The sequence below is a fragment of the Myxocyprinus asiaticus genome, chromosome 39, assembly GCF_019703515.2.
Source record: "Myxocyprinus asiaticus isolate MX2 ecotype Aquarium Trade chromosome 39, UBuf_Myxa_2, whole genome shotgun sequence".
NCBI lineage: Eukaryota > Metazoa > Chordata > Actinopteri > Cypriniformes > Catostomidae > Myxocyprinus > Myxocyprinus asiaticus.
The window spans coordinates 29,889,449-29,905,767 of record NC_059382.1 but is presented as its reverse complement, the minus strand read 5'-3'; the positions used below and the strand labels follow the sequence as shown (position 1 = coordinate 29,905,767).

Sequence of the window (16,319 nt, the reverse complement as noted above, 5' to 3'; positions counted from 1 at the left end):
AACAGAGAAACAGACACGAGCATTGACGGCTTTCCTTTTGTCTGTTCTTAAAAATATAATAAAGTGTGTTTCTTCAAGTGCGTGTCTTTTTGACTAACAGCATTTCTTGTCATGTGTCATTCCGAGACGTCTTACAGGTCACCTGCCTGTTGCGGGTAGATGAGCAAAATTACTCGTGCATGAAGTACCTGCATTTGAACGAGGAGCTTGCGAACTGGATTGAGCCTCGTCGCATTTGGAGTGTGGCGGGTGCTATTTCACACCCTGGGCGCACATAAAAAAATAACAAACGTTCATTAAATCGACAGCTAAGATCATTGGGAAACGAGGCCCAGAACTCTATGTATGTGCGTGTCTTTGAGAAGTGCTTTCATTGCACTCTTGAACAGCAGAGCTCACTGTGCACACATATCAAATCAGACACGCATCGGCAGCTTTTCTTTCGTCTGTTCTTCAAAATATACTCACGTTTCGTCAAACGTGCACCTTTGTGTCTAATTTCTTGTAATATATCACTACGAGAAATCTTACAGGTCACCCTCCACAGTGGCTGGTACATCAGCAAAATACTCTGCATGAAAAATCCGCATTTGGCGGGTGTTTATTTCAAACCTTGTTCACCAGGAGTAGGCTGTACAACAAATTCGGGAGAAAGGAAATCAAAACAGTGTCATTGACTTCAAGCTATGCAATCGCACACACACTTTCTGCAGGAAAATTATCTCTAGAAAGTTTTAAACGATCATGTGTTGGTGAAGGGTGAGACACCAGGCGAGCCACTTGATTTTTAACAAAGAGCCACTTGTGGCTCGCGTGCCATATGTTCCCGACCCCTGCTGTAGAGGGACCAAGAGAAGCACTCTCTTCCCTTCAGATTAATGTCCTGACAAATTGGCACCATGCTCTGCTTTATATGCTCGCGATGACGCACGTATTGGGGGCAGAGCGTCAGGAACCATCTGCCTATAAATTGCCATAATTCTAAATGGCTTCAAAGATAGTCACTCCTGGAGGGAGTTTCCAATTGTGTCAGCTACTTACGCACTCATTCCCTCCTTTCAGGGAGCCAGGGTAACAGTCGTAACCAGACCACTATTTTTGCAATTCTATTTGTTGATGCTAAAGGTGCAGAAATAACACACTTCACCTTTAATCTAGAGGAAAACAAAAAAGCTAAGAAAAGTCCTTACCAGCATTAGACAACACAAAGACTTCTGACTGATCAATGAAAGCTCAGGAAGTTTTTAGAGCTGAGAGTGTGACTCAAGCATCCAAAAACCAAAACCACATAAAGTAGAACTTGTAGAACATCTTTAATGAGTTTGTTAGCAAGCGATCTGCAAGAAAATTTGCTACTGGCTAATGATTCTTTTAAATATTTCATGGCGTTTGCATAAATTATATCAAGTGAGCCAACTACTGATCTATCTATCTTTCCATTCAGTCTTCGAATTGAGTCTGAGCTCTTTGGGGGTCCCCTTACACTGTCTACGCCATTTGAACTGAATAAATACTTCAGACGCACACACGACTCCCCAAGAATTCCTACGGGAATCTCTACCAAAAATTCAAAGAATAATTCAATATATGTATTAAAATTGGTCATTTTTTACATTTTAATGAGTTGTAGGACTAGAGTAACAAGTAAGGCTCAATGATAGAATTTAATTCCAATTTTCTTTCATTTAAATTGTGAGATGCGTCGTATATGGAAGAGCTATAAATAAGACGTAGCTACTTCTATACATTTCCAAATGCCTTAATGGATTGTTTTCTGTTATTATCATTATCGTTTATCAGCATGGCTTGGTTATTTAAAGACATTGAGGGATGGCCGCTCATCACGGGTACATCATAATGAATAGACAAAAATGTTTCTCCACATAGCATCCATATAATAATTTTACAACTGTTTGATTGTGAGCTGACATGTAGTGTTAGATAAATACCGGGAAAGCTATGTTGCATATTAATTAACCTCAAGCGACAGTTAAGTTCTAAGATAAAATATGACTTAATGCAAGTAATTTAGTAAATTTAGGAGTACCAACAATATGCCAAAGAAGAATTATATCTTACCATTATTGTGAGGTGAAAATGAGGATCTACTCTGCCAATGTCACTCCATCACCATCTGTAATTTTCTTCAAAAACAGCGTGTGGTGCATATGGTCATGTTTAGAATTTTCCAATGTACAAAATCTGGTTTGAATCATTCATGAAAACTGGGACAGATAATGGACAATGTTGCATTGTGTTACCGCAAACATTTTTAAAAAATGTAGTGTTATGTTTCCAGTATTCTAGTTTTGATGAAGCACAAACGGCCTTATGGAGGAAGAATTAGGATTTATTGTGATTGCTTAATAAAAGACATAGCAGCATAATGGACAATCAAAGTATACCTTGGCCTTGAATCATCTTGCACCATTTATGCTACGGACAGGAATGATGCCTCAAATCATGGGTGGTTGAGTTGAGGTGTGCTGTGACTTTTCTAAGAGATCTGACTTATCGATTTTTACCTTATGGATGATAAAAAAGGTGAAAAAATCCTATGGACCAACACTAAAGGAAGGATCCGGGTCATATCTAGGGACCAGAATATTATAGAGACATGAGGGTTGTCTCCTTTAACTTGAGCCAGTAGGTAACCACCAAGCAACTACCTAGCAATGTCCTAGCAACCATCCAGAAAACTCAAGCAACCTCATAGCAAGACACTGGAAACCAATCGGAACACTGAAGTAGCTTCATGGCAACGTCCTGGCAACCACCCACAACATCGTAGCAGCATGACATCGAGTTTTGCATGGGCAAGCCAAGCTCCACTTACATTTTCTTCAGATCATGTAAAAATCTACAGTAGTTTGATAATCCACAGCATTGACCAAAAATACACTGCAGTGACCTCAGTGACCCTGTGAGTTGAGTGCTATTGCTATTTTAACAAAATGCTGACTAGATTCGAATAAGAAAGACAGAGCGATAGTTGACATACGGTAAAGGCAGACAAACCTTTCTCCTCTTGACTTGACAATTCCTGTCCTAGACTTTGAGTATAAATAAAACACTCACAGCATGTCCCTCAAGGCATCAGCATAACCTCATGGCTATGATAGACTGTCTATGTTGCTTCCTCTTTGTTTTTCCTCTTTCACTACATTGTAACAATGTTCAGACAGCTATTAAAAGTAATGCTGCCAGGCGCAGGAAGTTAAAAAGGCATCTTGCTGTCATCTTAAAGAGATAGTTCATTAAAAAAATGACAATTCTGTCACCATTCACCCATGTTTTTCTAAACCTGTATGACTTTCTTTCTTCCATTCATGTTGCAGTGTATTCCAAATGAATTAATTCTGTCAAGTGAAGTGAACTTATACAGATATTCCATGCTCAGTGAGTAAGGAGCAGTGAACACCATGTAGGGACCTTTTGAATCTGAACGCAGCTATACTCATTAAAATGTGATAATTTCCCTATTTCCTATGATGCATTCAGAGCATGTCCTCTGCACCTGTTCACTAATCAAACCAGCTAATGTACAGAGGAACTGGATTACAGAAACATGTTGCACCTGTCTTTCTCCATGTTTGGGTGTGTGTGTGTGTGTGTGTGTGTAGACCCCTTTCTTTTGTAATAGCTCCCCTTATCAAGCACCTCTTCCTCTCATCTCCAAATGGAAGTGATTATCACTCTAAGAGCTGGAGCTCTAATTAAATATTAACAACCAAATACAAATGGGGGCCACTGCGCCTTTTCCCCTCAAGAGCCAACCTCCATCAGCTTTGAAGAGAAAAAAACATAATTTAAAAGCAATGGCAACCAGTCAGAGACTCTCAACTTCAGAGGATGCATGACATGCCACATTAATCTTGGGAGAATTATTGTAACACTACAAAACACAACTGTCAGAGGCATATCTGTATTTCCCAGTTCACTAATGATTTTGCTAGGTAAGGCAGGCATCACTATTACTATTGCTCATACTTGGGGATATTTGAATAAACCCTTAACTGAAAGTAACAGTTTAATGTTTAAGTTCTGTTTGTTAAGGGTTTTTGAAGGTACTAATTAATGACTAATAAGTCTTTACAAAAGCATTTAAAATATTTTATATGCAGTTATAGCAACATGCATGTAAAAAAGTGGCAACTTTCATCCAATACTTGCCAAATAGTGACCATTTTAACTTGCATGTAACAAATGCTTAATAAATACACTTATCCATACTTATTATAATTCATGATTTTTGTCACAATGCAGTAAACATAGACTATTACAGGGATGTTAGAAGCAGGGATTATTGTAATTTTGCTAAAGTCCGCTTTGTGTTTATATTAATTACTGTAATGTCTTGACTCACTAATGTTGTCACTTTCCTTATCCCGTTGATGTCAAAAGAATGGGGCTACTCTGAGTGGTGCCCAACCTACATAGTACTAGTTACCTTTACTCTTCTGCAAAAACACAAAGTTTTCAAAGTTTCTTCAGTATGCAAAGCAATAAAACACAGTATTACCTGACTTTCAACAGAAATTGAAGCAATTTATCAATTAACAAACAGCAAATTTTTTATTTTGTTTTTTTGTTTTTTTACATTTTAAGAGATACCATACACAGACCAAAAACTAGCTCAACCTAGTGTATTTGGAGAGAACATATAGGTAAATAATATTAAATAAACAGGTCAAAGAATGAATATCATGGCAATATATGCATTATTAACCATGAGATAAAGATTATAAACGTTAGTTTACACTAATATTTTACTATATTTAAATATATTATGTATATGAATAAATGTACTATTTAATGTAGTGTTAATATTCAAATATTAATTAATATGATTATTATAATTATTTATTATAATTGCACACATTATAATAACACACGTGCATTATCACTGAAGAGAGTAAATGATCAACATTATGGCACATAAATATAGAAATAAATATTATTATTTAAGATGTTATGATAATATTAATACTACAATATTAATACTATTATTATTATAATTATGAAATGTATTATTATTAGTAGTATTGTTGTTGTTTTTTATTGCTCTTATGCATGCACACAATCACAAATAAACAGACAATAGATGAAGAGACCAAAGAATCAACATAATGGCAATATCCATTATTAATGCATTACGGCTTTCCTTAATTTATTAATTCCTTCCTTCATTTATCCATCTATTCATTCAATCTTCAAAATGCATATTTGCGGAGAGTGAAAGCATCAGATTAGACTGCTATCAAAATGCAAGGTAAACATCATGTGATACAGTATAAGTACACTGATGCAGATAGATATCATACACAAGACAGCAGGTGGATGTGATGCTGTGCGCCGTAACACACACTCACACACTCTCTTACCTGCAGATCCTCAGCATCCGCGAGAAAACGCCGCTCGACTGATGGAGATCATCATCGTGTGTTTATTCCACTCCGCATCCTTCAGGTCGAGTGTGCAAAATCAGACTGCGAGGATGAGAAGAGAGAGAGAGACAGCACGAGCACAACAGGATGCCGACCACAGGAATGAATGGTGTAAAATGAAGTGTCTCAAAACCCAGTGAGCTGCCTACCTAGACAGCGTTTCAGAGCGTCACAGTCTGATTGGCCAACCTTAAATGTGGCTCGAGCGCCACGACGTGCACAAAACTGTGGTTGCAGGCTTGCAGCACTGATACAGTATATATTTAGCAGTGAATGTCTTACAGCATCAGAATGTACAAAGAGAAGATTTTGAGAGTTTAATGTTAAAATGAGTCACTATAAAGTTTTGACTTAAAGTCCAATTACATGTCATGGGTTCACGACTTTATATTATTACTATTTTTAATTAAGTAACAATGCAGGTCTGCGTCAAAAGATATACATTTATCGAAGTAGAAGTTAAGTAATATGCTAGTGCTTATTCATACCGAGTAAAGCCATTTTACATTTTTTGACAGGAATACAAACGAGGCTGTGAGTGATAGACTGTCAAAGCAGTACAAATGACCTGGAGCACATCTAGGAGTGAAACCCACTGCTAAACATTTTACTCATCTCAACATTAAAGTTGTATGCGTTTGCAGTCACATACACTCAATACGAATTAATTAACTTTAGCACCCCCTAGTTGACAAATCACGCCATAACACTCAAGGCATTCCCTCTATTTCAAATAGGCCATTATGACCACAATATCAGATATAAGACAATATTGCAGTGGTATTAATTGGTGTTTCTTCAACTTCAGGCAATGTCCCAGGGACTGACTTTTGTTAAAAGTAAAATATTTTTTTTTCTTTTGATATATAAAAGCCACATTAAAACTGACCTATAAAAATAATAATAATAATAATAATAAAAAATACCTTTAAAACTGACAATAAGAAATAAAGATTTTTATCATTTATTGTGTGAAAATGAAAATTATGACTGTACCACGGTTGTAGCATTATTTTCACCACACCAAACAATCTTGCCCCTAAAGTTTTTTTCAAAAGTCAGTGTACTTGATAACAAAGCCAGTAAAAGTATCAGCGAAGAGCTTAAGATGAAATATTAGACAAGTGATGTTTGATGAAAACAAGAAAAATCTAGGTAAATATATCTTTTGAACAAAGCATTTTTATTAGGCGTCATTACAAATCTCCAAAAATATTTTCAAAAAAGCTGTAATTATGCAAAAAGAGTGAAGATTTTATTTGTGATAAAATACATAAAATGTTAGCAATGAAATTAGCCTTAGCAAGAAAAAAAAAAAAAGGTCATTTAATAAAAAAAATTAATAAAATAATTAAAACAAAAACCTTTAAAAATGTCATTTCCATAGCAGAACTCCATTTAACTATACAGAATTGTGAAGATGTGAAGATGACAGAGGTGGGAACTTTCATAACTTTCAGAAGAAAAAAAAAAATGACAACAATCTGCTGTGACACATGTCCATATACTTTTGTACATTGTTAGCAGACAAATTAAATAAACTAGTGAGAGTGTGAAAAATGTGAAGAAAACATACACTGTATGTAAGTAAAGCAACTGTAAATTTCAAATAAACACATTCCATCAGTAAAGGTTTACCAGTATATTGGTATATTCTGCAAGCTTGTTGAGAAACTCTGGTTGGTTAATAAATGGTTAATTGAAAGAAAAAACTTTGTATTGAGATCTCGTCGCATCATGGTCAATTGTATTTTAGAAATCAAGCATCATTTCACAAGTCATGCAGCTTGTAAGCAACCTGCAATAAGAGATATTCTCCAGAAGCAAGAACAGAAACTTAAACAGCAGAGAAACTTTTGTTGTACTGCGCTTAATTTGTATGGTAACTTACTTGATAATATAGGAATAAAAATACTTTGCATATGTGACCGACCTTTCAGAATAGGTGTTTGTGACAATTCTTCTATCATGAAAATGTATTTTTTTTTCTCTCTCTCTCACAAAACAAACATAATATAAAAGTTATTTTCTGTACAAACAAGAAAATAATTTATTGCAAGAAAAACAGCAGGTATTTACAGTACATTTACAGTTCCCTTAATATTGCTTGATGTGAAAAACTGATTATTATATAATTGTTGAAAAAATACAGTGCAAAGTGCATTGAACTGTAATACACTCAATAACGTTTCTGCTAAATCTGTTCTTGAAAATGGTATTTATGAACCTAAATTTAAAGCGTCAGCTGTTGCAAAAATGCAGTTTATGATTGAACTATTTATAATCCAACATAATTATTCATAATCCATATTTTTGTTTTCAAATTCTAACCCAAAACCAAAGGAAAAACTTAAATTAAATTAAATACACTTTAAAAAAAAATAAAATACTGTACATATATAATTAGCCTAACACCAGACCCAACAAATGTAAAACTGCTAACAAAAGCAACATGCACACAACAGTAAACCATTTAAGAAATAAGCACTGTAATCCCTATGAATAATTGAGATATTTCTTTTCCAGTTCCCAGACATTGTTTGCACATAATCAGGGTGAGAAATTAACTTTTTTGGCCGACAGACACAGCGCAATTTTTCCAGCCATTTTTTAATCCAGATGTAAAAAAGCACTCACTACAAATGTGTGGTTTTTTATGTACAGTATATAAACTGATGAGCCAAAACATTATGACCACCTGCCTAATATGCTGTTGGTCCTCCGCGTGCCGCCAAATCATCCCGTGATCCGCCGAGGCATGGACTCTACAAGACCCCTGAAGGTGTGCTGTGGTATCTGGCACCAAGACATTTGCAGCAAATCCTTCAAGTCCTGTGAGTTGCGATGTAGAGCCACCGTGGATCGGACTTGTTAGTCCAGCACATCCCACAGATGCTCAATCGGATTGATCTTGGGAATTTGGAGGCCAAGTCAACTCTTCATTATGTTCCTCAAACCATTCCTGAACAATGTGTGCAGTGTAGCAGGGTGCATTATTCTGCTGAAAGAGGCCACTGCCGTCAGGGAATACCATTGCCATGAAGGGGTGTACCTGGTCTACTACGATGTTTAGGTAGGTGGTTAAACTGATGTCCACATGAATGGCTGGACCCAGCGTTTCCAAGCAGAGCATTGCCCAGAGCATCACACTCCCTCCACCGGCTTGCCGTCTTCCCACAGTGCATCCTGGTGCCATCACTTCCCCAGGTAAATGGCGCACACGTACATGGCTGTCCACCTGATGTAAAAGAAAATGGGACTCATCGGACCAGGCGACCTTTTTCCACGGCTCCAAGGTCCAGTTCCAACACGTGCGTGCCCATTGTAGGTGCATTCGACGGTGGACAGGGGTCATCTTGGGCACTCCGAGCGGTCAGCGGCTATGCGGCCCCATACGCAGCAGGGTGCCATGCACTGTGTGTTGTGACACACTCCTCCCGTAACCAACATTTAAATTTTCTGTGACTTGTGCCACAGTAGACCTTCTGTCAGTTCGGATCAGACGGGATTGCCTTCGTTGCCCTCGCGCATCGATGAGCCTTGGGCACTCAGCACAACACAGCCCTGTCGCCAGTTTGTGGTTTGTCCTTCTTCGGACCACTGTCAGTAGGTACTCACCACTGCTTACCGGGAGAACCCCACAAGCCTTGCCATTTCAGAGAAGCTCTGATCCAGTCATCGCGCCATAACAATTTGGCCCTTGTCAAAGTCGCTCAGGTCTTTACTCCTACCCATTTCTCCTGCATTCAACACGTTGGCTACGATAACTGATTGTTCATTTACCATCTAATCTACCCAGACCTTGACATGTGCCCTTGTTAGGAGATGATCAGCGTTATTCGCTTCACCTGTGAGTGGTCATAATGTTTTGGCTCATCAGTGTATACAGTATGTATGCATATGTCGGGTAGTAAAGAACTAACGTAATCAGATTACAAAACAAAATCAAGGACTTGTAATTAGATGTTAAATGTTTAATGTGCATATTCAGATTACAGTTACTATTTATAAATTGCATAGCGATTACATAATTTTCCAGTTATTACTAACTTACTAATATGTTTAATGAAATGAGTGTAAATTGGAACTTAAAACACTTTTTTCATCAAATCATGCAATAAATAATCTAAAAGTAATCAAGAAGCAGACTAGATTACCAAAAGGTGTCATCTAAAAGATTACGTGACTGGTTACAATTTTAGTTGTGTAATATGTAATCAGTACCAGATTACATTTCAGAAGTAATCTAATGCATCTGAGTCCTCTTTCAATGAATCAAATTTAAACATTTTAAAGTGGACTAAAAAATTAGAATGAAAAAGAATGCATGTACATTGTACAACACATTAAATTGAAACAAAGCAGCTGTGCGTGTGCCCTTTGAAAAGCACTTGTGATGTGCGTATGAGAAGAAAACATCTTTAGAAATCTGAAGGAATGACTAAACGTGTCCAACTCGCGAAGCTTTTCTTCGTCCGTTCTTTGTTGAAAGGGCAATCTGAGACGTTTTTCAGGTCGCCCACCACAGTGGCTGGTAGAGAAGGCAAAACTACCCGCCACTACCCAATAAGTACCGACATTTGGCTGGTGGCAGGTGTTAATTTCCCACCCTGCAGGTAATGTCTTCTCCCATGCAAGAAAGCTTAGTAACTTTAACGCATAAAAGTCTGCAAAGTGTCTACAGACCGTGACCTCATGCCTGAGAGGACAAATTGATGACAAAAATTGAGTAACGATTGGTTCAGTGTGCAATTTGCTCAAGACCCTTTTAAAAGTGAATGGGGAAAGCATGACGGAAACAAGCCAAAAAATAAATAATAAAATAAACCAATTTGGCAGACGAAGAACCAACTGTTCTAATAGTGCAGTGTGCTTCCCTACATATGCTCGGAGCACATATGTTCTGTCCCTTTTTCAATCAGTAATGCTGTCCATGTTTTTACCCAAATAAATCTAGTAAATATAAATTATCATATCACGTCTTGTAATGCTGTTTAAAGGTGCTTTGGATCTGTAGTAACAAAGTCTTTGGTATTTTGTAGAGCAGCAAACATCTTGAACTTCAAGTGTAGGTTCTAAGCACATGATGCTATCACTTAAAGGCATTTCAAGTATATTTTCAAGGGTCACTGTCCTCCTCTCCAGCAGCATTAATACCGTTGCTCAAAAAAGCCTCTTTCTCTGCTGCAGGAAGTCCGTTTGTCATTATCGGTTTGAATCTGTCGATGTTTTCTTCAGTGCTGTTACTGGCCAAGGCTGCTTCTGTACTGTGCCTGATCCCATAGGAAAAATAGATAAAAAAACCTAGAAAGAAAGAAAGAAGCTGAAGGACAGCAGAAGGCTTTGTAATTATTTTTCTGACTATAACCAAAGATATTTTAAAACAAATCTGAATATTCAACAGGGAAATGGCAAAGTCAGCAGGTTCTGTTTTTAAATACAAAGCATAAACAAAAGGAAAATGATGAATGAAGACAATACAACCTGTTAAAAGACAAAATGGGTGTTAAACTCAACATTTTAAAAAATGGATGTTTCTGGCTATAAAATCTGACAGGATGAGCCTTGTCTTAAAGGGATAGTTCACCCAAAAATGAAAATTCTCTCATTATTTACTCACCCTCATGTTATCCCAGGTGTGTATGACTTTCTTTCTTGAGCAGGACACATTTGAAGACAAATAGAAAAATATCTCAGCTCAGTTGGTCTTTAAAATGCAAGTGGATGTTGATCCGACTTTTGAAGCTCCAAAAATCACAGACAGTCAGCATAAACGTCATCGATACGACTCCAGCGGTTAAATGAATGTCTTTTTACTTTTTAACTATAATCCAACGCTTCCAGTAGGCTTAGAAGAGTGCCAAGTTCACACGGTCTCTCGTGTGATGCATTCGAATTGCCATGTTATGGATGTAATTTTACGTTGTTCTCTTGGTTGAGACATCCAGGATAAGCACACAAACGCACCATTGTGAGCAAAGAAACCGATAAATACAGATTTAAACCAAAACCAACAAAGCTTCTGTACAGCGTTCCTCCTACTCAGTTAAATAAAGTGCTGCTCTTAAAGCAACCGTGTCGCTTTAGAAGACATTAATTTAACCGCAGGAGTCGTATCGATGACGTTTATGCTGACTGTCTGTGATTTTTGGAGCTTTAAGTCGAATCACCATCCACTTGCATTTTAAGGACCTACTGAGCTAAGATATTTTTCTAATTTTCTTCAAATGTGTTCTAGTGAAGAAAGAAAGTCATACACATCTGGGATATCACGAGGGTAGAGTAAATTCTGGGTGAACTATCCTCTTTGATCATCATGTTGCTTGGCCCTAACCTGCATAATGTTAAGTAATTAACTATATTTCTTGACGGAAGAATTGTTTGTGACTATTATTAATACAATAAGCCATGAAAGGCATGACTTATGACATTGTTCCAGTGATTTTACTAAAAGGTGTGGGGTATTTTTAGGCACAACACAAATGCATAAAAAAGCAGCAACAGCACTAATAATAGACAGATATTCTTTTATAGACTACTGTTCAGTAAAGAATTAAATTTATAATTGATAATTATTGAAATTAGCAATTCCTCCGGCAGGTAATATATAGGGATGTGATTTTTCCAGATTAATCCGGAATTTATTTTTTTCGACCTAAAATGTGACCCATGTGAATTGTGTAAATCCGTACAAAACATAAAAAATAAAAATAAAAAATGAGGGGGAGGGGATGTAGGTGTAAATGTCATTGGAGGTTAATATCGAGAATGCTCTGTCCTGTCCATTGTCGATAAGCACTTTTCACCCAAACAACTGTCATTCGACCTTCCATCGGATGGCGCAGGTTCTGCGTCATGCACGTTAGAGCCAAGAATGCGTGAGGCAGAAGCTGCAGATTTTCACCGCCAGGACTTTATTCAGATAATTCAGATTTCTTTTAATTATTCTAGAGAAATAAAAGCTATAAATGGTTGAATATTAAATGGGTTTGTACTATTGCCAAAGTTCAGACATAAGAGAATTTTCAGTCTAGACAAGTTTTTCCAGTTTAGATTTGGAAATGAACTTGCGTTACGGACGTGACAAAAATGGACAAGAGATTTTGGGAGACCCCAAGCTCTGTAAAAACTGAACTGAAATGCCCAAACCAGAAATAATAATAGCCACAGGCTGTAGAAGGGTTGGAACTCAAAGAAAGTAATATTAAATTTTTATTCATTGTCGTTTTTCAAATAAATGGGGAAAGAAACGTTGTTACAGATGTGACAGTTGTGAAAGCAGCACTTGCACGAAGAGGTGGAGACCATCAAAAATGCTTTGAAACCTACAGACTTTGACCTCTGGCTCTGAGACAACTAAATCGCAAAATTCTGCGTTTAAAAAAACAGTCTGCAAACTGCATTAACCGCTTTAGTCAGCATTGCTTGAGCAAGTGGCACCCTCTAGCGGGTGTGTGTTGCACACACTGATCAGCACAGCATTTTGATACAATCCAACGTTTATCATAGTACAATTCAAATCGCAAAGCTGGTCAAAATGATCGCTGTGCCGCAGTCTTTACTGGGTATTTTTTCCTGCTTGTTCCTTTATCAAATGGCTGAATACAGCTCATTATCTTAACCGTAGGCTGTTTACGGTTGCAAAGTAACTTAATTACAGTGATTAATACAGAATGTGCGATCACAGTGTGCATGTATCAGCATTTTACAATGAGTTCAAACATGGCTCATCCAATCAGAATGTAGATCAGGAACTATCCATTTTATAATATTAAAAAAATATATATATTTTTTTCTTACTTCATGTTGCTTTTTCTGCCATTTTACAAAAGCAATAAGCCACTTAAGACCAGGCATTACAGTGATTTTATCATCAGTCTCTGATGATATACAGTATAACTGACTAACCTATCGCCATCCAAATGGCGAAACGCATCCAGGTGCCTGAATCCAACTGCATCATCAGATACACATTAATAAACATACTGAGGACAGGGAGGAACGGCAGCAGGGGAACCTGGAAATTGCACAAATATGTCAGCTTGTCTTTATAAAGAGTACAAGAGGCAAGCATAAAACTCTCTGGGGCAAATCCACTAAACAGTTTCAACACAAAAAAAAAAATGACCATTATCCATTCACTACCCATTTTTTTTCACTATTCACTATTTTTCATTTCCGTATTTATTATTCACTAACCACCTGCAATCCAGCACAACAAAATGCAAACAGTGCTGAGATAGTGTTGTGCCATATTTACAAAATAATGTAAATGCCACTCTTTTCAGCGCAAACTTTCATTTCTACGTTTATTAGAATCATCATAGATTATGTGCTTTATACACAAAACTCTATGTTATTTACCTGTCACAATTAATGTCGCGCTATTACCAGTTGAGCAAAGCAGGTGTTTAACAGAATATGTTTTTAAAGAGATGTTGTGTACATGTTTTATTGGTCATGGCAGCTGTAATTCATCAAATGATGATCTAATGGAGGAGAAGCATTATAACTATGCATATATTGTGCACCGTTGCCTGTTTTGCATTATTCATTTATAAGTTCTAAAACAGCGCCTAAAAATAAACAGTGCTTTCAGCAGGTGCAATTAATACTTGGTGAACTGACCCCTCTGTGTGTTCACGCAGGTTTTTATTTACCTTAAAGGACAGTTTGGCCTTGCTCTCAGGCTGCCTCCATATTATCATGGTGATGATGAAACAAACCACGGCCAGAGCTCCAAGAACAGCCAGAGACCAGACTTGAAAGCCACCCTGCACCGCCACTACACAGAACACACACACCAACACACCTGAGGAGAGAGAGAGAGAGAGGAAAAACATGACTTGTATATAATACATACACATTGATTGACATTACATTGCAGTATAAGATTTCAAGTGTGATGTAGACTGTTAACATATGTATTTCTGCTAGGACTATTTATAGGAAACTGCAATAAATAAATAAATAAATACAATTATTCATGCCCCCTGATGCTTACATAAATACAGTAATAAAAGTATGGGTTTTCCTACCAAACAAGCAATTCAAGCTTGAAGTACATTTGTTTTTAACAAATTTGTTAATAGATGGCAGCACGATTCAAAAAGCACAAGCAGTGCACAAACTCAGTGAAAAATAGTAGTCTTGTTTAATGACATGAGAATAAAAACAATATATTTCATTTTTACGCCACATTTGTATTGTCTAATCAATGCTTTATACATCTGCCACGATAATGCAATTTATTTCAAACTGAATTTTAATCCGTATAATATGTTATTGGTCCAACATATTCCATTTATAAATATTTTAATTTGTATGCATTTTTTTTCATAAATAACCTTTTATTTTCTCAGTGTAATGTATTATGTCATGTTAAGTCTATTTATGCTGTAATTAGCATAAACAGTTCATGCTTTTATTAGCAGCTATGTTTTGTAGCTTCATGTTTTCTTTATTTAGGTCATGTCCTTTATTTTGTATTTCTGTTGGTGTTTTATGTGGCTGAGTTCGGAATGGCATACTACCATACTACTCTTACTATTTCTGCCATAGACATATATGGTAGAAGTAGTAAGAGTAGTATGGGTAGTATGCCATTCCGAACTCAGCATGTGTCTTGTTTTGATGTGGACTTTTATTATGAATTTGCCATGTGATCATCCTTTTTTGTCACGTGTCCCGTTTCCATTTGGTTCTGTCTTGTTTTGCCATTGGTTCATCGTTTTGATTAGCCTATCTTGTTAATTAGTTATGTTTTGTGATTGGTTGTTTACAATTATCTCATTATCCAGTTAGCCCATGTCTGTGTGTACATACAGGCCCTTGTCTCCTTGTTACACAAACAATACTAGACAAAGTACTATGTGTTTGTGAGTCTGGATAGCTTTGTTGTACATAGTCTTTATGTCTTTTTAGTCTTTGTGTCTGCTTTTTTGTGTTTCACTTTTCCAGCGGCACTTGGGTTCTTTAATCACATTTCGGGACTACAACGTTACAGAATACCATACCTGTTTATCATGAACCCAGCAGCAAGGCTTCTCTCTCTCTGTCAGGGAGAATGGTCTATTGAGGATTACACAGAGGAATTTTGTGTTCTTATCCAATAAGGTGCGCTTTAATTATTAGGCTGCTCTAATAAGCCTCTATCGGAATGTCCACAAAGAACCCCTAAGATCGTGTCTGCTGAAAGCCAAAGTTGGGTCAAGTTTGTTGACCTTCATGGATCTTGCACTGGGAGAAAATGGCTATACCTTTACCGTGGTAGTTATCGATGAGAACTGAACAGTTCCACTGAGGACTATAGAGAGACTGACTCTGCAGTGCCTATGTTTGACAAGAATCGCTAGTGCCCACAGCGGAATTGCTTCAGCCTGATAATTCCTATAATTCCTGATAAATCTCTATTAAGGAGCACTTTTCTCCCACCATGTTGATTTTTAGTGTTCTACTCTCTTCACGTCCATCATCAATGCCTACCCAGCCTAATGCTAGGAAGAGAAGACGAAGAAGGAGGAGGAGTCCAGTCGCTACATTTCCGTCTTGACCTTGTCCAAGTCCTTGGCTTCCCTGACCTCACTGTCTGAGTGCCCAGCTGCCTTGATCACCGTGATCTCTGAGTCCCCAGTGGCTACTCCCCCTTAGTCCCCAATGGCTCCTCCCCCTGAGTCTCAAGTGGCTCCACCCTCAGAGTCCCTATGCTAGTTGCTTCCCTGTCAGTCCCGCCTGGCCACACTGCCCTGCCAGTCACGACTTTACTGTACAAGCCAGTTTTATCCAAATCAATGTCTGTTTCGTCAGCATAAGTAATATCCCCCCTTGTTATCCCTGTTCCAGTCCCTTTTATGGTTTCTGTTCTTGTCCCTG

At 37.4% G+C, this 16,319-nt stretch overlaps 2 protein-coding genes across 3 annotated transcripts in view; both read right to left on the bottom strand.

The window, feature by feature from the left end:
- Nucleotides 1-5,421, bottom strand: part of LOC127429976 (proteoglycan 4-like) — a 30,341-nt gene extending 24,920 nt beyond the window's left edge. The window contains exon 1 of the mRNA XM_051679383.1: nucleotides 5,385-5,421. The gene's annotated coding sequence lies outside the window, so the exon portion shown is untranslated. The remainder of the gene's footprint in view (nucleotides 1-5,384) is intronic.
- A 1,044-nt stretch (nucleotides 5,422-6,465) lies between these two features.
- Nucleotides 6,466-16,319, bottom strand: part of LOC127430025 (high affinity cationic amino acid transporter 1-like) — a 52,704-nt gene continuing 42,850 nt past the window's right edge. The window contains exons 10-12 of one of the 2 annotated variants that reach the window (XM_051679434.1): nucleotides 14,108-14,259; nucleotides 13,356-13,464; nucleotides 6,466-10,751 (exon numbers count right to left, since the gene is read on the bottom strand). In XM_051679434.1, the coding sequence (XP_051535394.1) occupies nucleotides 10,567-10,751; nucleotides 13,356-13,464; nucleotides 14,108-14,259 (446 nt within the window). In that variant the 3' untranslated portion in view covers nucleotides 6,466-10,566. Of the gene's footprint in view, nucleotides 10,771-13,355; nucleotides 13,465-14,107; nucleotides 14,260-16,319 lie in introns of both variants that reach the window. The other variant, XM_051679435.1, reaches the window with a different exon arrangement.